The sequence below is a fragment of the Onychostoma macrolepis genome, chromosome 14 (assembly GCF_012432095.1).
Source record: "Onychostoma macrolepis isolate SWU-2019 chromosome 14, ASM1243209v1, whole genome shotgun sequence".
In the NCBI taxonomy this organism is placed as follows: domain Eukaryota; kingdom Metazoa; phylum Chordata; class Actinopteri; order Cypriniformes; family Cyprinidae; genus Onychostoma; species Onychostoma macrolepis.
Genome location: NC_081168.1, coordinates 9090792 through 9112782, shown reverse-complemented (window position 1 = coordinate 9112782; position 21991 = coordinate 9090792). Strand labels below are relative to the sequence as shown.

General features: G+C 36.7%; 2 protein-coding genes across 5 annotated transcripts; one reads left to right on the top strand and one right to left on the bottom strand.

Moving 5' to 3' along the window:
- Positions 1 to 99: 99 nt before the first annotated feature.
- Positions 100 to 12526, bottom strand: cul4b (cullin 4B). Its single transcript, XM_058798328.1, has 20 exons — positions 11440 to 12526; positions 9952 to 10067; positions 9763 to 9866; positions 9066 to 9135; positions 8854 to 8927; positions 8569 to 8731; positions 7166 to 7255; positions 6087 to 6169; positions 5937 to 6004; positions 5704 to 5822; positions 5416 to 5608; positions 5201 to 5305; positions 4994 to 5104; positions 4796 to 4881; positions 4591 to 4698; positions 4341 to 4454; positions 4065 to 4170; positions 3788 to 3960; positions 3548 to 3700; positions 100 to 1251 (listed from the first exon to the last, which is right to left on the bottom strand). Exons 1-20 carry the CDS (start codon positions 11894 to 11896, stop codon positions 1156 to 1158), a joined length of 2589 nt encoding a protein of 862 aa, XP_058654311.1. The 5' UTR covers positions 11897 to 12526; the 3' UTR covers positions 100 to 1155.
- A 989-nt stretch (positions 12527 to 13515) lies between these two features.
- Positions 13516 to 21736, top strand: lamp2 (lysosomal-associated membrane protein 2). Of its 4 annotated transcripts, XR_009274169.1 has the most exons (7): positions 13516 to 13728; positions 15450 to 16003; positions 16117 to 16254; positions 16874 to 16928; positions 17254 to 17424; positions 20004 to 20353; positions 20447 to 20573. XR_009274169.1 is itself a non-coding variant. In XM_058797926.1 (6 exons), the coding sequence occupies exons 1-6, from the start codon at positions 13683 to 13685 to the stop codon at positions 20153 to 20155; spliced, it is 1116 nt and encodes a 371-aa protein (XP_058653909.1). In that variant the 5' UTR covers positions 13516 to 13682; the 3' UTR covers positions 20156 to 20440. The 4 variants fall into 4 exon arrangements, 3 of the variants coding, with proteins under 3 accessions (XP_058653909.1, XP_058653910.1, XP_058653911.1); XM_058797926.1 differs by lacking the exon at positions 20447 to 20573 and having other exon boundaries at positions 20004 to 20440; XM_058797927.1 differs by lacking the exon at positions 20004 to 20353 and having other exon boundaries at positions 13517 to 13728; positions 20447 to 21736.
- The last annotated feature ends 255 nt before the right edge of the window (positions 21737 to 21991 follow it).

Genomic DNA, 21991 nt, shown 5'->3' with positions numbered 1-21991 from the left:
AATTTCCATTTACCCCACCTGTTATCTAGAATTAATTATCCATTTGTCATGACCTAGTATTTTTAATAAAGATCACACAAATTTATTAGAGGGACAAGATCATGGAAACACATACAGTTGTTTATTCTGAGGCAATAAAAACAAGCATACTTTTTCCAGACACTGGACGACTGTCCACTTAAGTATGATTTCTGAAAACACCATCGCCAAAAATTCCACAGACAGATCCAGTGATGCCACACAGAGGAGCTTCTCAGTATACGGCCTAATTCAGAACTTAAGGGTTATATAAACTTGAAAACACTAGAATGATAAAATGATGCTGCTGTGCTTGTTCAGAGTTTCCGGGGAGAAAGAATTAAGTTGCAGTGTAGTCGAGAGCGTCAAACATCAAAGTTGTGTGTAAAATGTATATACAAAATAAACAAGAGGAGGAAATGTGAGGTGTAAGCAGGGAGGGAAAAAGAAGGAAGATGTACAAGTTAGTGTTTAGCAGCGATAACATTCCTACAAAATGAAACAAGTGCTTGGTTTTACCTAATCTTGGCACATACTGTGAAATTTCCAATCAGCCTCAATTGTTCTATTTATCAATAAATCACATTCACAGAACATAAATTGCTTGTGACCAATCAGCTGAATCTTCTTTTCTTTGTACAAACTTTGGCAAAGAGAAAACCTGTTTCACACATTGCTACCCAATGCAACACTGACTGAACAAATTCAATCAATTTGGTGTTGGTTTTATTTGCACAGGTAATACGTCAATATGTTGTGATATTTGCATGAATAAACTATGAGAAAAAAAAACATGCCAGAGACAAACAAAAGCCATGGAGCAAAGTCTAAAAATAAATAACTTTTCTTTTTAAGCTTGGGATAGTCCAATTCTCAGAAGCATTTTAACAAAATAATTTTGTATTTTCTTTTCTTCTAATTGGACATGCCATTCTGATAGAAATAAAACATACCCTACCCTGTCAAAGCCATGAAGAGAAAACCGATTCAGTTGTTGGTCACTGGGGTGAAGATGTTAAAGTGAACAAAACCTTGAGCAAGGGGTTCCATGTGCTAAGGGAAGTAAACAATGTCACTGAGAACAGCCTCCTCCTGTCATTTCTAACATCCCTCATCTCCCCGTCTTATTCTCTCTCTCTAAGCCACGTAGTTGTACTGATTGGGATTCTCCTTATCCCTTTCCATGTAGTCCCGGTCAATAAGTGACTCTATCCTCTTCTTCAGATCAGCAGGCTGCAAAAAGATGAAACATTTTTTAGTGGCAGAGGCATACGTTCTCTGCTGTGAGTACAGTGATTTTTGGACTAATTTACAAATATAGTGACATTGAGAATAATATTCATATTGCTCATATTATATGAAATCTTGAGACTAGAGGGAAAAAAATAATGCAATAGCTGTTAAATTTAAATGAAAGCTAAAATGATTATAACAAATACCTTGACTTTGATAATGATTATTTTTGCTGAACGTAATTTACATTAAACTTTTTTTTATTTTTTTTTTAAATGTAGGCATCACATTCCACAAGCTGGACACAGTTTTCCAAAAGTACTTGAGTGCTGTGTAAACTGTGCTTTTCAAAAGTACAGTAAAATACAAGTAAAATAGCAACCATCATTATAACAATTTAAAATAACTTCTTTATTTTATTACATTTTAAATTTAAATTAAATTTTCAGTATCATTTCTCCAGTCTTCGGTGTCACATGATCCTTCAGAAATCATTCTAACAATATGCTGATTTGTGCGCTCAAACATAATCAATATTGAAAACATTTGTGCTGTTTAATATTTTTCTGTAACATTATAATTAGAGATGTTCCGATACCCTTTTTCCATTCACGATACCGATTCCGATACCTAGGCTCAGGGTATCGGCCGATACCGAGTACTGATCCGATACCTGGGTGTGTATCTGGTTATACAGCTGTATGTACTACTAGACCTGTATGAATAGATACAATTATTTATGCTTCACCATAGATAGAGATAGATAGATAATCTGGCGAGTAAACAAAAAAATATAATATATAATGTTTGGAAAATGGCACATCTATTTAAATATCTAAAAGTACACTCTTAACATCAGTCAGTCAAGCATTATAAATGTATTATGATAATCAAGTATTATTTAATGATATAACTTTAGCAATTAGAATTAAAACTTGGTAACCATGAATACAGTCATTTTAACTGAACTGGTGGTGGTGCTTTTTTGGTCATTCAGTGTTTCTCTAAAAAATGGGGGGGAAACTATCAATAATATTGATAAGATAATAATCATACTATGAATTCTACTAAGAACAATATAAAACGCACTAAGGATTAACAAGCTGCTGGATTCATGAATATTAATCACGTTGTCTGCGCTCGCTTGAACTGATTTGCTGAAATCAAACCAGGGACGATTATAGGTGAGCACCAGCCAATGAGATTGTCGCTTGCGCATTAGCCCCGCCTACTACCGGAGAACCGGCAGTTCTTAAAAGTTGAAGAATTCAAAAGGAACTCCGTTATTCTGACAGGAAAATACAACAAAGACTATCGTTTACATACCAAGCAGAATTGATGCGCTACATGTAAGACTCTCTCTCTCTCTCTTTGCGTGTGAGGAAAAAAAGCAAAGCGACGGAGAGTCGTGCACTTCACACTAGAGCTTACGGTACGTCAAATACAGGTGCGCTGCGCATTCATTCAGATGCATTGAAAAATAGTCCAGATCGCTTGACGGAGAGTGAAACTCTGAAGCGCTCAGTCAGAGTGTTCAGCGAGTGAAAATATATCTGTGCTAAACTTATACATAGCCTCCAACTCACACACTGGCGAGTCTAATCTGAGCATTTATTAGCCAGTGGCTAATATTATACACTATTTAGTCGCCCAGGGTGAAGATTTAGTGGCATATGCCAGTGATTTACTGGCTATGCGTTACCACGTTTGTATTTATTCTTTGCTGCTCTAAATAGCGGTTGCTTGTGCACAACTTCCTGTGTTTGCATTCTGAGCAGCGAAGAAGAATTGATTTCCGTTTTGCAGCGTTAAGCAAAGCTAGCGCATAACTATAGGTCTTGTTTAAGAATGGTATTGGATCGGTACATGGATTCAAGTACTCGCCGATACCGATGCCAGATTTTTTGTGGTATCGGTGGAATTTCCGATACTAGTATCAGAATCGGAACAACCCTAATTATAATTGCCATTACTGTCACTTTTGAGCAATTTAATGAATCCTTGCTGAATAAAAGTATTAGTTTAAAAAACACTAGCAGCGAGAAAAATACTTTTGCAAACTTGGACACATGCGATTGAAAATGCTCTTATTATAATGCACAAAGCTGTCACACTGCACAATGAATCTTATTTACACTTTTGTAGATGACTTTGTGATTGCTGGAGTATTCTAGCTTTGTTTGGAAGTTTATATCGGGTGCACAGAGTCTAGCTGCACAACATCCATTTATAGCCAATCCAGTGAAGCTACTCCATTAACTGTGAAAACAAAACAATTTGGCAACCATGACCTCACCTTGACTGGGAATTTAAGTTGGTTGTACACTTCAGAGACCAGAAGGTTATGGCTGAGAGTTTTCCTCATCTTCATGATTCGGACAATGGCAGCATCGATTTGGTACTGACGGTCCTGGAATACTCTCTCTGTAGTGCTGGCTTGCTCCTCCACCTATAAGGTACAGCAAAGACGCATGAGACCAAATGGCCAACAACTTTCAGATAACAACAATCACATGACAGGTGTGCCGGACAGTACCGTTTCTTTCATCTGGATCTGGTTGATTTTAATCCTGAAAAGTTTGTGTTTGAAATCATCATTACAAGAGAACTTGTCTCCATCCTCCACGTCTTTACTCTTTGGGGTTTTGGTAAGAACACGAGCCTTCCCACAGGCCAGTGACTGCAGAGTCCGCCTCAGCTCACCGTCCTCTGCAAATGAATGTGTATTTTAAATGCTGTTTTAAATGTATTGTTAAACACTTTGGAAGTTATCCAATATCTTATTTTGGAAGGATATCCATTGGTATCCATACCAATGCCTGTAGCCAGTTTAATATCCTCCAGAGAGAACTCCTCCCCTTCATTAAACATCAGCAGAACTAACGTCTGAAACAGGGAAACCTGCAACTCTTTTTTGCCCTGTGGAAAAAAAAAAAGGGGGCTTAGTTTCCTTGAACCCAGTTATTTTTCTGAGAAGCCTTTAGAAAAGAATGTTTTAAATTAAGTAAATAACTATTATGATCAGCTAATAGTCCAGTATTCATGCCAAGTTGCTCTTTTAAGAAAAAGAAAAAGAAAAAGTGCATTACCTCTTTGAATTCTGCCTTTAAAACACAATGTCCTAACGTAGACTGCCACTGTAGTTTCCGTCCACTGTGTTTGCCCAGGTAAAACGTTTTGAAAATCTCCTGCAATCTTACCATCTGGAGAGTGAAAGGTATTAAAAAAAGGTTAATAATTCATTATAATGTGATTAATTTTAATTATGGGTATTACTGTCATGATTAAGTAACAAGGAATATCTAATCCAAGATTAAATTTCTCAATATCAGAACAGACCTCTGGAGGCAGATGTACTTCCATGGGTGCATATGTTGGCCAATAACCCATAGTGAGGATGTTCACTGTCAGCTCAATGTTCCCGGGAATATTTTGGCATTGCATGTGCTGAAGTGCAGATTCGAAAATAGAGATTTGTAAGATTTAACTAGACTCAAAATAAGAGAATGTAAATAATGAAAATGAAAATAAAAGCTATCATTACCTGTTTGAACTGCACCATAATATCTTTTGACAGCTCCATGTCTTTGAACATCCCTTCCAGCTTACTGGTAAATGCAGCTCCACATTCTACAAGAAAAATACAATTCACCATTTTTTATTTCACAGCCTTACAAAACATCTGTGTTAATGACAATGGGATGTTTTAAGAATAAAATATGAAAGGAGAAATGTAACTTACCATGCTTCAGTTTTGACAGCATTGATTTCTCTGCATCTACTGAGGCACTCTTTCCCACCAGTAACCTCTTCGCCAAGTCTTTCTTGTAGAAGGCCTCAAAAACATCTTTGCCTTAAGAGAGAGAGATAAGAAAGTCTATGAAGCTTAGACAGATAATTGAAAACTTTCTGGGTCTTTGGAACAGAGCATAAAATTTTAATGTATTACCATAAATGAACCTGAATATGATCATTATCTTGTCCAACATTTTCTCAAGTTCCTCATCAGTCGCTTCTTTGTTCCCAGCACGGAGCTTTGAATCCACATATTTTGCTATAGAAAATAAAACACAATTAGTGAACTTTTGTCTTGATCCAACCAGCTTTAAATTCTCAATCAAACAAAACCCTCAGTGATTGGTGGAAAATCATTTGTGAGCTGACCTATGAGCTCAGCAGGTTTGTTTGGCCGTTTATTGATAAAGGTCTCGAAAGCCTCCTTCATGCCATTAACAAACTTCTCATTCTTCATGAAACACACATCAATGATGTGATCGACTTTATCCTTGAAATCCAAAAGCTCCTGAACCATTGTCTTGTCTTTCTCTGGGTTGATGACAATTGTGCTTCCAAAGGCCTGAGACACAACAAACGAGACTTGTGAAATTGAACGTGCACATTCAGAACTGTTATGATGGTTTTCTCAGTCATCTAGATGGGTTCCCTGCACACCTTGATGTACTCGATCCAGTGCTGCAGAAGGACCTGCACACCTCCCCTCACACGACTGAAGAGCTGGTACAGCAGAGACAGATCCTGAATACGGTTCTCATCCAGCAGGTTATTCAAACCTAGAGTGTGACAAGAAAACAAGCACTTATGTAAATCACTTCTAATTTGGAGGATGGTTGACCATTTGAACACCAAATACAATGTCAATCATCTTCATTCGATGAAGGTGATACCTTTCTGAAGTATTGCAGTGAGGTGTTCTCCAAGCAGTTGCTTTTCCACTGTGGCAATAAGGGGTTTTCTACAAATAAAAAGGTTCACATATCATTTTTACCAAAATAACTGCTAATTGTAAATGTTAGTTATATTCTCTGCATACTTACTGTGTGCTCTGGTCTAAGTATGTAATGACTCTATCTGCCTCCTCTTCCAGACGTTTGTTGACATGATGGAGATACTCTGGCACCTGAAAAGAAAATATTTGTTAGAGATAAAGAACTGAAATGTGACCCTGGACCACAAAACCAGTCTTAAGTCGCTGGGGTATATTTGTAGCAATAGCCAAAAATACATTGTATGGGTCAAAATTATGGACTTTTCTTTTATGCCAAAAATCATTAGTATATTAAGTAAAGATCATGTTCCATGAGGATATTTTGTAAATTTACCACTGTAAATATAATCAAAATGTCGTTTTTGATTAGTAATATGCATTGCTAAGAATTCATTTGGACAACTTTAAAAGGCGATTTTCTCAATATTTAGATTTTTTTGCACCCTCAGATTCCAGATTTTCAAATAGTTGCATCTCGGCCAAATATTGTCCGATCCTAACAAACCATACATCAATGGAAAGCTTATTTATTCAGCTTTCAGATCATTCTCGAAAAACTGACACTTAAGACCGGTTTTGTGGTCCAGGGTCACAAACAAGGCAGAGAAAAATCTAATTAAAAATATAGTTCACAAAATATGTGTTTGTTTATTTTGTGGAACACGTCTACATTTTGTTTGTTTTTTCATACAATCACAGTTCCTAAAGGCCAGACAGAAAAGCACCATAAAAGTGGTCCTTATGACTTATACTAGTAATCTTCACCTCTGCTACATCTCTCAAAAACATATGACCACAGAACACAGGTCACCTGGAATACTTCACAGCCTGTAATCACTATGAAATGTGATTGTATGGAAAAGGTTCTTTTATTTTTATGTTCCAAAAAAACAAAATAGTAGCATATCTTCGTAGGGGTGTAAATAATTTTGAAACAACCAAGGGTGATTACATAATTAAAAGAAAAAAACAAAAACAAATCTAGCCCATATCAAAGTACTAGCCTGTAGCTAAAGTACGCTTAATGAGACATGCCAATAATTTATTGCTCACAGAATCACAATAATAAAACAAAATAAAAAGTTTAAAAAACAACAATACTTTATGTTCCCCTGATGTGAAACTCACCTCTCTTTCCTGCATGAGTCTCTGTCCCTCTGCAGCATACAGTCGATTTGTCTCCTCCAAAAAGCGCTGCTCAAATGAATCCTGATAAATCTGTGTGATTACAACAATACTCAAATTAAGGTTTGGCCACACAATTTAAGGGCTGAATAATATCAGGGATTAAGACCTCACAAGATCTGTAGAAATTTTGCTATCGTTTTCATCCTTCATCAATGCATTAATGCAGAATTAAATTTTTTTGCTACTGAGACTAAGTATAAAGATGCAAATGACAGGATGTGGCATAATGTTGGTGAGTAATGAAAATATTTTGACTTATCCCTCAGTTTAAAAAAGCAAGTTGTTACAGTAAAGACCTTACCATGGAGATAAACAGGCCATGTACTTTGAGGGTTTAAAAGCAGAAACATGAATTATGAACACCTACATTAATACTCGCTTTAAAAATGTGCATTTATATTCATAATCACTCTATGTTTTGCATCTTTTTTTCCAGCTTTTGCATTTTTTTTTTTTTTTTGCAAAAATAACATTTCTAGCAAATATAAAAATACATGCCAAACTAACCAGACTGTTAAAGTGCCCCTATTATGGATTTTTGAAAATGACCTTTCATGCAGTGTGTAGCTCTAAGTGAATGAAAACATCCTGCAAAGTTTTAAATCTGAAAGTGCACCGTGTATAAAGCTATTGTCTCTCAAAAGAAAGAGTCGACTCTGAATCATTGAAACGAGTCGTTTTTAAAACGAATCCCAAGCCGTTTCATGTTGACGTCAACATGAAATATTAGCATATTGCCCGCCCACTTGTTGGTCTTTTCACATTGGTCTGAATGAAAATGCAAATTCATTCTTTGCCACTAAGTGCAACTTTTGAAGCGGTAAAAATAGCGGTTTCCCCGGTAACGCTGTACAAAAAACATTGTGCTCACAAACATCAGGCATTACAGGCATGATGAAATGAAAATGAGACCAATCGGACCAATCACCGCCGATTAGCATCACGCAAAGGAGGAGTTTGGAAAAATGAATCGTTGAGCGAATCGTTTGGGAGTAAATGCATATTATAAGACAATGTATAATGTCTGTAATCCATGTCAACCTGTTGTTGGGGACTCCCAAAACATGAACCTTTCATTACCAATAACAGGGGCACTTATTTTGTATCCTTGTCTGTGTCATGTGAAAGTTACTGGGTTTACTGACTTTATACAGACATGCCACTTAAGCAAACAATAAGAAGCAAAGTAAATTTTTTTTTTTTTTTTGGCAGTTAAAAAAAAATTGGAGTCAAAATTATTATTGGTACTATTATTAATATTATTATTAACTGGTTATGCCATAAATGCAACATAAACCCAGATGCAATGATTTGAGTACAAATGAGAAATCAGGTGAGCTAACCTGCAGATCTGAGAGCATGCTCAGGAGACTCCTCAGGAGACTACGGTCTACGGCCTCTCCACTCCGCTCTCTCTCAACAAGAAGCAGAATCCCATCGATTGTCTTACTCTGCACCTTCAGGTCGCTGATGATATAGAAACGAAACAACTCCAAGCCCATGTCCCTGAAGACAAAACAAGAGTATCAGCGGAATGAGCAGCAAAGCAAAGGTAGTAAATAAAGACAGCAATGGTGACAATGCCAATGTTACAAATTCAATATCTTTCGTTAAGAGTGAAGACATACCAGATTGATGGCAGCATTGAATTTTGTAAAACATATGTGCGATCCAAAAACAAAAATATACTCCTAATCATGATCTAGAAAAAAAGAATGTTTTTGTATTAAATGTATTTTTGCAAACAGGTAAATAACTAGATATAGGAACATTTTATAAAAAGTTCAACTTTCAACTTATTAAAAACACATGTAGAGACAGAGATCTAGAGTAGACTAACCATTTGTCTGCAGTGATCTTGCCAACATTTGTCTATTTTCTTGAGGAACAGAACACTGTCTAGGGCATCCGTAGGGCAAGAGTTAAGAAATGGTTTCATATCACAGTTATGATTAGCAGTCTGTAAGCAGACAGTCCTAATTAATTACCAGTGACTAAACTTCTCATTTCTGAAAAATGTCCCTTCATATATTTAGCTCATTATATGCACCGTCTGCCATAGTTTTCTAGCGAAAGCATTAATGAGATTCATGTCAAAAGTTCAGCTATTATATCAAATAAAAATCAATTTTGCTACTTTTGTTTTAAGAAATACATAATTAAAAATAAAAATATATTTCTGAAAAAACCATGCAAATTTTGAAGGATATTACTTTTATTCAGCGAGGATGCATTAAATTTATCAAAAGTGACAGTAAAGACATTTATCATGTTACAGTTTCTATTACAAAGATTGGTTCTTTTAAACTTTTTATACATCAAAGAATACTCAAAAAATGTTATATGCAAAAATGTGTTTCTAATAATTGTATCATATTTGTGATGGGTCATTGTTTTGCTTCATGAAAAGAAAACACAACTTTTGGACTGAAAAAAAAAAATCTTTATGTTGAGCCCTGATGCATACTCCTTACTTTCACTCTCAATCTAACAATACAGCAAGAAACAGTAGAAATTTGTAGCAAGGAAAAGGATATTCTCTGAACTGGTCAATCTGCGCCTTGATATGGTCTTCACAGACCACTCTGAGCTGTTTATAGAGCTTGGCAGATATCTTATGGGAGCACAAATTTTCAACAGCCTGAGAAGACAAAGGGGAATAAATAGCATTAGATTCCATGTACAACATTACTAAATGATAAAACAAATATATACTTAAAACCTACCTGATAGAGTTCCTCTAGATTGTACTTTATTGAAGTGCTGTTTTGTATGGCCTCAACTGCCTCCTTCAGCTTCTGCCAGGTCTCATTCGTGTAATTCTCCGGTAATTTGGGCTTTTCTGATATAACATTATAACAAAAAGAAGGATGTGTATAAGCAAATAAGGAATGCGTAAGAAACATAAAAACTGATTAGCGTTTCAATGAAGGTCAGGTTTTGATTTAGTTTATACAAGTAATGTGCCATCATAAACAAATGCAAGTTACATAAAATCTATTAGTACTTATAAATAAAATGATGTTCTTATCTGTTACAGCACCAGAGCATTTACTTTTATAAGTTATTTATTTTGCAATTACTTATGACAGATTATGGCTACTAAGACTAAATGAAAAGATGCAAATGACAACATGTGGCACAATGTTGATCACTAAAATATTTTTGACAAAAGTTAAACAGTACGGATAAGTTACAGTAAAGACATTCTCATGGGGCTAAACAAGCACTTTGAGGGTTTAAAAGCAGAAATATGAAGCTGGTATTATGTTACAACACTTACATTATTACTTGCTTAAAAATGTGTTTAATATTCTTATTGTTTTGCTGCGTGTCATTGCTTTTGAGAACTAATATATATATATATATATATATATATATATACACATACATACCCTGGACCACAAAACCAGTCTTAAGTGAAAAGATTGAGATTTATACATCATCTGAAAGCTGAATAAATAAGCTTTCAATTGATGTTTGGGTTGTTAGGATCTGACAATATTTGGCCGAGATACAACTATTTGCAAATCTGGAATCTGAGGGTGCAAAAAAATCAAAATATTGAGAAACTTGCCTTTAAAGTTGTCCAAATTAATTCTTAGCAATGCATATTACAATCAAAAACGACGTTTTGATATATTTACAGTAGTGCATTTACAAAATATCTTCATGGAATATGATCTTTACTTAATATACTAATGATTTTTGGCATAAAAGAAAAATCTATAATTTTGACCCATACAGTGTATTTTTGGCTATTGCTACAAATATACCCCAGCGACTTAAGACTGGTTTTGTGGTCCAGGGTCACACATATACATATATACACATATACATATATACATAAGTATTTCTATATTATACACACAAAAGATAATTTTATATAACATCATAAACAGAAAAGGATGTTTACAGTTAAGAACTTCAATTAATCTCAATCAACAGCGTTTTTGTTTACTCAAGTGATGTTCCTCCATAAACAAAAAGTTACATAAAGTCTAAAATGCTGATCTCCACCGAGACAGCAGCACATTTTCTTTTTTAAGACGGTTACTCAAGTTGTTTACTACTGCTTTAGGAACTAGGCATCTTTTCTGGACATCGCAGGTGTGTTTGGCCCAAAATGCCGTTCGGGCAGACAGCTCGCTAAGTTTTGAGACAGCCTAAGAGGTTTTAAAGAAGACGAGGGTAACCACTGACTCTTCACTTACCTTTAAAGTTCTTGATAACAAGTTTCTTCGCAGCACCGGGTTTGCTGTTGGAGAAGGTGGTGGATCCCACAGACTTAGTCAGTCCGTTAGCATGATGCCCGACACCTCCAGGCAGGAACACATTTCTCGCCTTCGAACACGATTCAGCAGAGTTACACGACTCCTCGGCCATCTTCACATCCAGTCCGATCAAATCCAGCGGATCCTCGAACCTCAACTTCTTCTGGATGTGCTGCTGCTGCTGTTGTGAACTGGAAGAGCTGGACGTTGTGGAGGAGGAATTACAAATGGCTTTAGGAGGCGAAGATATTGAATCAATGTCTTCCTTCTCTGAACTGTTAATTTTCCTCTTCTTAGAAGACGTTAAGCTACTGTCGTTGTGAACATCAGAAGCTGCCGGTCTGGGCTCTTGGGCTGGCGGTGGGGGATTAGGGGAAGGTAAACCTGTTGGAAACATGAAAAAAGAAATACCAAATCAAATCGCTAATCTACTAATGCTACGATCCCGGGTGTGGACGCTTTATATTCCTCGGTCTCGGTCGGGGGAAGTGCAACCTCGCGGCTCCGAGTATGAATAAGGAGAAAAGGAGGATAAATTGAGAAGTGCAGCCCCACTTGGACCCTTCTCTGTTCTTGTTATTGCCAGCAGAGGAAAGATGGTTGAATACTGCTTCCTCTCGCTCGCGCGCACTCCGGCGCGTTGCACAAAGTCCGTTGGATTACAAACTGCTTTTCGCCGAGGGCTGTTTGCGTTAAAGCATTTTGCCAGACGCCGTCTTTCCTCTCGGGAGACAGACTGGTATTTTAGGTTTGAGGAAAAGTCCGCGGAGAAATAGTAACTTTTCCAAGAGGCGACGCTGACCCGCCGGAAGTACTTTCCACCGTTGCGCAGCTGCTGTTGAAGCGCGTTGGTTAAGCGCGAGGCCTGCCGTTTCCGGTCTTCTCCACCAGGAGGCAACAATGCATCATGCGCAGAGCAGTCTCAAAACTCTTGAAAACACGTGCACTCTGTACTATCTTAAATAAGAATAGTGTTTGTGAATTACACCATCCAAGCGAAAATGTCAATATCATTACATTTTAATTTTTTGTGGTCAACTATATTATGTTTATTTTTACTAAAAGGCTTAAAAATTTTTATTTATAAATGTCAAGTTGTCACATTTTAATGGGGAAGGATGTCAAATGTATTTTAAGTCATTTAATGCAATTAACTAATTGCAATTTCTGTTATGTTTTTTTGTATGTAAACTGCATTTGTCTGCCTTATGAATTGTTTTATGATTCAAAAATGTTTTAGTTTAGCTAGAAAATATGTGTATAATGTGCTATATAATGATAAAATGTTCCCACTATTGGGTCACAAAATGTCAAGGTGTGTTCAATTAAGGTTATCTTTTTTCATGGGCTATAGTGAAAATGCTGAATAACTGTCCCTTGAATTATGTTATGGGTCAGTTTGACCCATTTACATCTTGTTGTTATGATACTGAAAAATTGTTGCATTACTGTTTATAATATTCACAGTTTATAATTTTCAGTGTAAGTATTAATGTTAAAATTTTGCTGTTTTAACAGATTTTTTGTTTTGTTTAATATGATTTTTGGTTAATTGTATTGAAACCAATTAAGGTCAACTGATTATCAGAAATGTAAGCATTAAAAATTCATGACATGAAGAAGAAAAAAGCATGATAACTATAGCCTCAGAAATCCACAGAATGTCTTTTGGATAGAGGACTTAACTAATACTACATTTTCACACATAAAATAGCAATATTTATATAAATATGTCATTTTAAAATAAAATATGCTAACTCTGTCCCTTTAAATCTGACTAGAAAATCAGCACCTACAAGGATTAAATAAATATTTTGATATTAATAATAAATAATGATCTGATCTACAGTGGTTTTATAATAGTTTCTGTGATTTTTTTACAATCTTAAATCCTTTCACAGCAAAGTCTGTAAGTTAGCTTTTAGTAAACCAATGATGCACTTATTGCGCTCTGAAACGGTAATCATTCCTGTAGCTGATTTAATTACACACAGGTGTGGCAAATGACCGGTGTTGTAAACTCGACGTAAGGATCATGTGCAGTAGGAGGAGAGTGTGGTCCTGTCATATGACTTATATGAGCTCAGGTTTGTGCTGATTTCACAGCGCTGCTGAAGCGGGTCATACTCGGTCCGGGCGTCACTTACCGTCTGTCTGCTCAGAGGAACCATCCACACGTCGCCATGGCTGTCCGCGGTTGTGTGATCCTGCTCTTTATTCTACTTAGCGGTACGTACTGCGTTGTTGCGGGTTTCATTTCAGACGGTGTCACGTTACAAAAACAAATATTGAGTTTATTTTTGGGAGGTAATTGCAGGCCCACAGGAGCGCGAGAGCCTGTTAGCATTAGCATTAGCGTGAATTCTTACCTACGCCAGTAGAAGCGCGTTAGGTAATCGGAGACCGTCAGCTTGTGGGATAAATATTTACCGTCGTTGCATTGCTTTAAACACAAATATAATTCAGGGTGATCAATAAGTTTCATAAACTCGTTTAAATAAATAACCTGGGTATTAACGTTCAACTTACGTTTGTCTACTAGCGTTAGACTGTTCGCGACTTTAAACCACAAACGGCTAAAATGTTTCGATGTTGTATAATTTAGTACAACTAAAATTGTAAGCACTAAGATTAATTAAAAAAAACTGGCCGTGTTTCAACCTCGCGCGCTGCCTACATGGACAATGTGCGCAAAATTTGAAGATTTGATGTCTAAAAATGCTGTCTAGGTTGGTAGTTCACTAGTTTTTTTTTAGACCCAGACTATGTGATTCAAGCTAGGTAGAGCTGTAATAAAACCTTAAAATCATGTGCTGGCGTTTTAACTGAAGTGTTAAATGTTGATATTGGTCATAATTGTCGTTTCATTTAGTGTTGAGACAGACTAACGTGCTGTGTTAAAATTCACGAACACTCACTTTATTTTAATCGTTACTTTAAGTTAAACCTCTTTCAGTAAAAAAATGAAGTTGTGCCATAGATTTCTCACTTGCTGGATTTAACTTCACGAACATGTGACCCTGAAGTGCTTGTTCAGTGTGTTTTTTTTTTTTTCTCAACCACCCTCATTCATAATCATGTGATGGGTTTGTGTGAGGCACCAGGTTAATGATTTCATCAAACTACAGGACAGGGGACAGTCACCCAGTGTGATGATCTAAAGGCTGGAATTCGTTACACAACATTTAAAGTCTGAATGGTTTTCTAAACCCCAGTCATCATACACTTGATGACTTTGCGAATGGTTACAGCGAAAAACTGAGTGTTGGGCACTAAATGACTGAGGATCACACTACCTGATTTAAGTCATTTTGAAAGCCACAAACTCGAGCAGGAAACTTGAATCTTGTTGATAAGAGACGCATGATAAAAAACAAGGGGTTCTAAAAGTGGTTCAAAATATCAAACGTGTTTAATATCCTCTAACTGGGTGGAATCATAGTGTGGAGCTAAAGTCTGTATGTGATTTTTCTGTGAAATCTAACTCTGAATGCCCAAAATTTTTGTACTGGCTTTAACTTCTAGCAACTAGCATCAACTCTTGAGAATCTGTTTAAAAAACTTAAATCAGTTCTGTCTTAGACGAGAAAATACAATGCAATATTTTTGAGTGTTAGTTTACTGCCAGTCAGGAAGGAAGATACTGGAATGTGCTTGGATTGCTTTTTTTTTTTTTTTTTTTTTCCCCTCACACACAGGTGGTTGCAAGGCTGTGGTGTGCCCAAGTAGTCTTTCACTTTTTAATTATGCTGACCCAAGTACCTGTTTTTTACTTTTTTTTTTTTTTTTTTTTTTATAACTGTTTAGTGACATGGAGTTTATATAAGCATTTAGCTAAACCTGAATTTGGAAAGTTGGAAAAAGCAGGCCTGTTTATTCTCAGTGACGTATGGGGAAACCCTGCGATAATGTGGAGTGAGGAAATGACATTGTGCTTCCACCCTGTGCAGGTATTGTGCTTGCTGAAGAGCTGGTACCATCACCATTACCTGCACTACAGGAGCTCTATACAAGCAAAATCCCCTCCGGCACTTCTCCAACCAACTCCATGGCTAAATCTACTACAGTACCTCCAACTTCTCCACATCACTCCACGGCTAAATCTACTACAGTACCTCCAACTTCTCCACATCACTCCACGACTAAACCTACTACAGAACCTCCAACTACCATGCATCACAACATAACAAATTCCACCACAGAAGCGCCAACTACCATGCATCACAACATAACAAATTCCACCACAGAAGCACCAACTACCATGCATCACAACATAACAAATTCCACCACAGAAGCGCCAACTACCATGCATCACAACATAACAAATTCCACCACAGAAGCGCCAACTACCATGCACACTAATGCTACAACAGCTCCTCCTCCTCCTCCAACCTCCCCTCCTGTCCCCAGCCCAACTGTTGGAAACTACAGCGTCAAGTCAGACAATGTCACTGTCTGTCTTATGGCAAAGATGGGCCTTCAGTTTAGTTTCAAAATGAGTGAGGTAGGTACAAAATGTCTGTGCAGAGGAACACAATTTAAATTTGTGATGCTTTAATGGAAATTTGTTGTAAAAAGCTATTACTCCACTGCAAGTCATATATTGTTCTTGTTTAGAATTCCAGCTTTCAGACTCTTAATCTTGACCCAAGTGCTAATGTAACGGAAGTGAGTGGAACCTGTGGAAGTGGTGGCAGGGACTCTTCTCTTCTGCTGAAGTCAGAAGAAATCACAGTTCATTTTGTCTTCACAAATGTAAGTCTTTAAAGAAGAGTCAAATATACCGTGACTAAAGTTCACGGAGGCAAAGGGGTGGTAAATGTTCTGGATTGGGTTTTTTTTTTTTTTGGTCATCTTTTGGCTTTTCTTAAATACTATGTGTTATGAATTGTACTATGTTATACGATCTGCATATGACCAACTTGGGGTTAGGTTTAGGAGTGGACCTTAGTCAGGTTAGTGCCATATTTAATTTTTGACCGAAATGAATATAAGGCTGTGAGGGATAGAAGTATGGTGCGTTCAGTGGATTTTATTGTAGCTGAACAACATGCTGATTGTTCAGATGACAACTCCATAAAACAGATTTAGAAGTTTGTAGAAATTGATTTTGGACCTTTATACAGTGCATGTCACTGTAAAGACTGTAAGTCTATTCCTCACAGCCTTTTCAAACATTGTTGAATTCAATATTGTCTAACCTGATTAAGGTCTATGGGGTTAGAATTGGATCATGGCTAAAATCATGCTTGTTCTCTTTCTAAAAACTCTATTTGTACATTCATACAAAAGTGCCAGTTCATAAAGTAATAACCACATTCTCCCGTGATATCAGGTTGCATCTGAAATATATACATATATTTTTTTAAAACAGGTTTCACAGAAGTTCCGTCTACATGCTTTGACGCTCTCTGTTAATCTTGGAAATGGTAAGGAAATTTTAATGTGAAAGTTACATCTTTTTATTCTCATTTGTTGTTCTCATCTAAAGACAATCCAACACTAAAATTCTATACTAGTTTGTCTAAACTTGCATCTCTGAAAACTAATCATTTTAAATGCTTTTATTTTTTAATAAGTGTTAGATGCTAAGTATGACCCAATATTGACTGATTTTATGAATGAAAAATAAAAAAATGGAAGTGAATCGTAGTATCAGCAATAACCAGTGTAGTACCAATATTGTGCATCCCTAATGGTGTCGCATCTCTTGTCATGTAATCACATTCTGTCCTCTGATTGGTGTCTCAACAGGAAATGTTTTCAATGCCTCCAATAATAATCTGTCTCTCTGGGAGGCATCTGTTGGAAGCTCCTACATGTGCAGAAAAGAGCAGAGTTACAACATCACTGACAAGCTTACCCTCAATACGTTCGATCTACAAGTGCAGCCCTTCGCAATCCAGAACAACAAGTTTAACACAGGTATGTATTCGTTTGTGATGCTTAAATGAAGCTGAGAATCCTCTCATAAGAGGTAATTATACAGCACATGTATGACTCCATAACTGGACTCTGTCCTTTAGTTCTATAATTTATCAGCTACTTTTCTACTCACTACAGCTCAAGAATCATTGCTATTCAGAGTGGTGTGAAAAGCCACTTTGCTTTCCAGCACTTTAGTATTAATTTAGAAACTTGGGCACTGCTCGCATGCACAACTAAATCTGATAAGCTCATGGTTTCCTGTGTTCATGTGACTTGCTGCACCAAGATCACTGAAAGTGTATATGCAAAAGTTGCATGACAAACAAGGTTGAATGACCGAAGTCTGAAATTTCCTGCCAAACTGATCTCTTGCCTCACATTAAGACTACAATAGTAATTAGAAGGATTCAAATTATGTTTTGAATGCCTATATTTTTGGCAACACAATGTACACTTGTTAACATTAGGTGACTATAGTTAGCATGAACTAACAATCAAAAATGCATTTATTTTAATTGTTAACTTCAACAAAGCAATATGCTGATATTATCGAATAGACGAGAGCTACTATAAACTAATGATTAGTTGTCTTTTTATTAGCTAACGTTAACAAAGATGAAGTTCTGTAAAGGCTCGTAGAAATGGCCTGTTTTTACCGGATTAAGTGTCTGTGATTTAATGTCTTTGAGAATATCTGCAGTGGTGTTGAGAAAATAGCAGCTTCATCTTATGTTCATGTTCTCTTTGTCTGCAGCCCATGAATGTTCAATGGATGACACCAGCCTCTTAATCCCAATCATTGTTGGTGCCGCTCTGGCTGGTTTGATTTTCATTGTTGTGATTGCATACGTGATTGGTCGACGAAGGACCTATGTTGGATATCAAACACTGTAATGCAACAGAATCACAATCAAATCCTGGGGGTTTTAAGGGACACAAGCCTGTTCCTGGACCATTGTAAACATTGTGGGTTTTTGTGCAATCTCAATTGGCAACTGACTCATGGCCACGGGGGTCAAAAAATGTTTTATCCTAATGTGGTCAATTAACCCACCGGCCCTTAAACTGCAATACATTGAAAATCTAAAGATACAGTGGCACTCCAGGACCAGAGCTTCCTATTGTGAACTAAGTGTGCACTTTTTTTTTTTTTTTTTTTTTCTTCTCCCCAAATTTGTTGTGAAGTAAGTGCATGGTCTCTGTGTTTTGGCTTTAAAACCCACTTATCTTATTTCTTAAAATGCAACTTACTGCTATAGTCACAGTACCTTGCTATTTTGTTGAAAATATTCTTAAGTTTCATAGATCTTGGGTCGTGGCCAACTTAAAATTTCAATGCTCCATATCAGACCCTGCACTTGCTTCTTTAGACATTCCCTTTTTTTTTTTTTTCTCTCCATTTTGTAATTTAGCTTGATTTAATTTGTGCCCATTTAAATCTATCATAACTGTATCAACAGCTTTAAACTGAAACCTTTATATTCACCTGTCTTGCAGCTTTTGAGTTAAATATTAAAAGTAATTCCAGAAACAGTTTGTTACTCTACACTATAGTGATTGGACGGCTAACACTTATTGAAATCAGATGCTTTTGTATCGTGTTGGTGGTTCTGTATTCAGAGCAGCTGTGAGGGTAAAAATATTTAAACATGCTGGACGGACCGTTCGAACAATTGAAATTCTAGAACAGGAAAACAAATGCTTGAATGTTTAAAATACATGACAAGCACTTTAAAAATGCAGACCGTTGTAATAAATGTAGGGCTGGTGTACACTTAATAAAGCATAATACAAAGAAATGCTAACTGGCATTTAAATGCTGTTACAAAATTTTTCATGTTTGCTTGCCCTTTACTGGGGTTTGAAAAGGGACAATTAATGATAAATCAGACATCTTGTCAGCTACTCTTCATAAGTTTGAATTCTAGCCTAAAAGATGCATTCTGCTTTTTGCTAACTGTGACTTGTAATTGCTGCAAGATGAATTTTTGCACCTATTTGAACTGTCTTTTGGTAGTTTGGTTTTTGTTTTTTCCTCCCCTCCCTTTAATTCCTGGTGAATTTTCACAGTTTATGCACTATTCTAATTTAGTCTATGCAGCACCCACACCAAGTCTCTTGTAAACGTTTGTTTTCACCATAGCCAGGACAAATGGAAACCTTAAACTGATTACTGGTCTTTTTGTGCCTTGCTTTAATGCAGTTACTTTTGCTTGCAATCCAACCAGTTACATCAACTACTTGTAAAATAAAGATTGTGGTTTTGTGTGTGTCCCCCAAACATACTTGTGTGACAGTTTTCTGCTTGCAGACTTGTGAAAAGGGATTCCTTATCTGACTGCCCTAAACATGTTTCATGAGACTTTTGTTTTTTGCAATGGAATGGCTTTGTTTTAATGGGCTTTTAGCTGCAATAAATGGAGAAAGACAATTGTGTATAACAAGTTGTGTGGGCCATCTTTTCAGTCATATTCAGAAACTACCATGCAAATGTGATTTTTGTTTGATAGGTTTCAACTGCAGTTTGACTTTTCTTTTGGTTTGTTTCTTCCCTCATTCATTCTCTTTATTTTCAGCTGAGGATTGCGTCGCAGATGAGCCTGATAACTTCATTGTCCCTATAGCGGTGGGAGTTGCCCTGGCTGTCCTCGTTGTTATTGTCTTACTGGCCTATCTGATTGGAAGAAAGAGAAGTCAGATGTCTGGCTATGAGCAATTTGATTCTTAATATTAATCTGAGAATATGAAAGCGTCCATGCAAGTTCTGGCTAATCTAGCAGTATTTCAGAGATCAAGTCATTTCGGTCTATGTACACAAATTCTTTTGAAAAGTCACTTCAAATATTAATTATGTAATGTGCTGATTATAAGGTAGGCCTGTATGGCACATAATACAATGCCTATTCTGCATCGATCTGACTGAATCGTGAGTCTTGTGGTTAACAGTCTCTTAAGTGCCTAACAGTACTGTTATTTCCTCACTCACTCACCCTTCCTTTCTTTCTCCCTTTTCTCCCAGCGGAGGAATGCTTTCTGGATTCTGATTTGAGTTTTCTCGTGCCCATTGCTGTGGGTGTGGCTCTCAGCTTCCTAATCATCCTAGTGCTTATCTCTTACCTGATTGGTCGGCGGAAGAGTCGCACTGGTTACCAGTCTGTATAACAACCCAAGCTGCTGCTGTCTTGCCTCTAACCCTGGCTTGTCCTTTACCACTTATATTTGCTGCTCTTCTCTCTTCTGGTCCTATTGGCTTTCTCTTTTGCCCTGCAAACTGCTCGACCCTCCTCACCTGGCAGTGCTAACCGCTGATGACACCCCTGTTTCTAACATGTTCGATTGCATAATTATATCATTACTACATAATTATATCTGAGCTCTAATCATATCCTATGTACGATTTCAACCTTTTATGAATGTGGTATATTTCTGCTTAATTACACTTGAAGCAATGTCAACCGGCATGATTCACTTGTTTAGTGTAAGCACAGGCTGTCTAAAATCCACTGGCATTGCCCTGTATGTTAAATGCATGAAGAAAAAAAAAAAATCCTCCTTTTTACGGGAGTTTTGGTTTTTCTTGCTCTAAGGATGCTCAGTTCTGGTTGCTGTGACTTATATTAGTGTGAACTATTATTGTGAGTGAGTGATGCAGTTTTAGAATTAGGAGTCTCTTGAGTTTAACCATTGAATGTAAATGCTCAATTAGTTCTGTAATTGTACTCTTCGTGGATCAGTTGTTGCTGAAATTAGGGGTGAAAAGTCTGGTATATTTTCTTAATCAGCAGAGCTAAAGATAAGTCACACTATTGCACATTGTATTATAAAGGGACACTTTATTTTTGTGACATTTACCAGCATCGAACATCAAGATTTTGTTGATTCATGCTTTTGTTGATTTCATTAGGTCCCTCTCAGGGAATGTTGGAAGTGTTATAGGCTTGTTAGTACATGGATTTGTCAATTTTTAGTTTGTCATTTCTCTTGACAAATGCATACAATGTACAAAATACACCATTTTTAAGACCAAAGCTACAAGTTCCTATGTATTTTCTGCTCTGCATAGTGAACATACTAATGTGTCCAAACCAATTAACTTGTATACCACTTTGTTTTTCATAGTCTCTCTTCCCCCCCCCAAAGGATTTAGCTATTAAAACAATTAAACCCAGAAAATATCATTGTACTATAGTGTGCCTTTTTAGTTACATTTCTTTGTTCCTTCTCTATAGGACCTTAATCGGTCAGGTTAAGAATGTTGGTTCAAGTTTCAAAGTGGAAAAAATTTCAATAAAATTGCTTTGTTTTTGTACAGTAGTCTTCCTCTCTTTTTGTTCTCCCTCTGATCTCAGTTTAAGAACTTCAGCAGAACATGTTGATTTCATGTTAGGCCTGAGGTGTTAAGTAACTGTAGTTTTACAATGTTCACATGACTTCCACAGTCGTAACCTAGTTTCCGTTGGACTTGGATCAGCAGTGTTGCTATAAAAGTTACAGATGTCATAAATTATGCCTCTGTTACTGGGATACTAGAAACATCTCATGGGCCTGCACATTACAGTAAGAT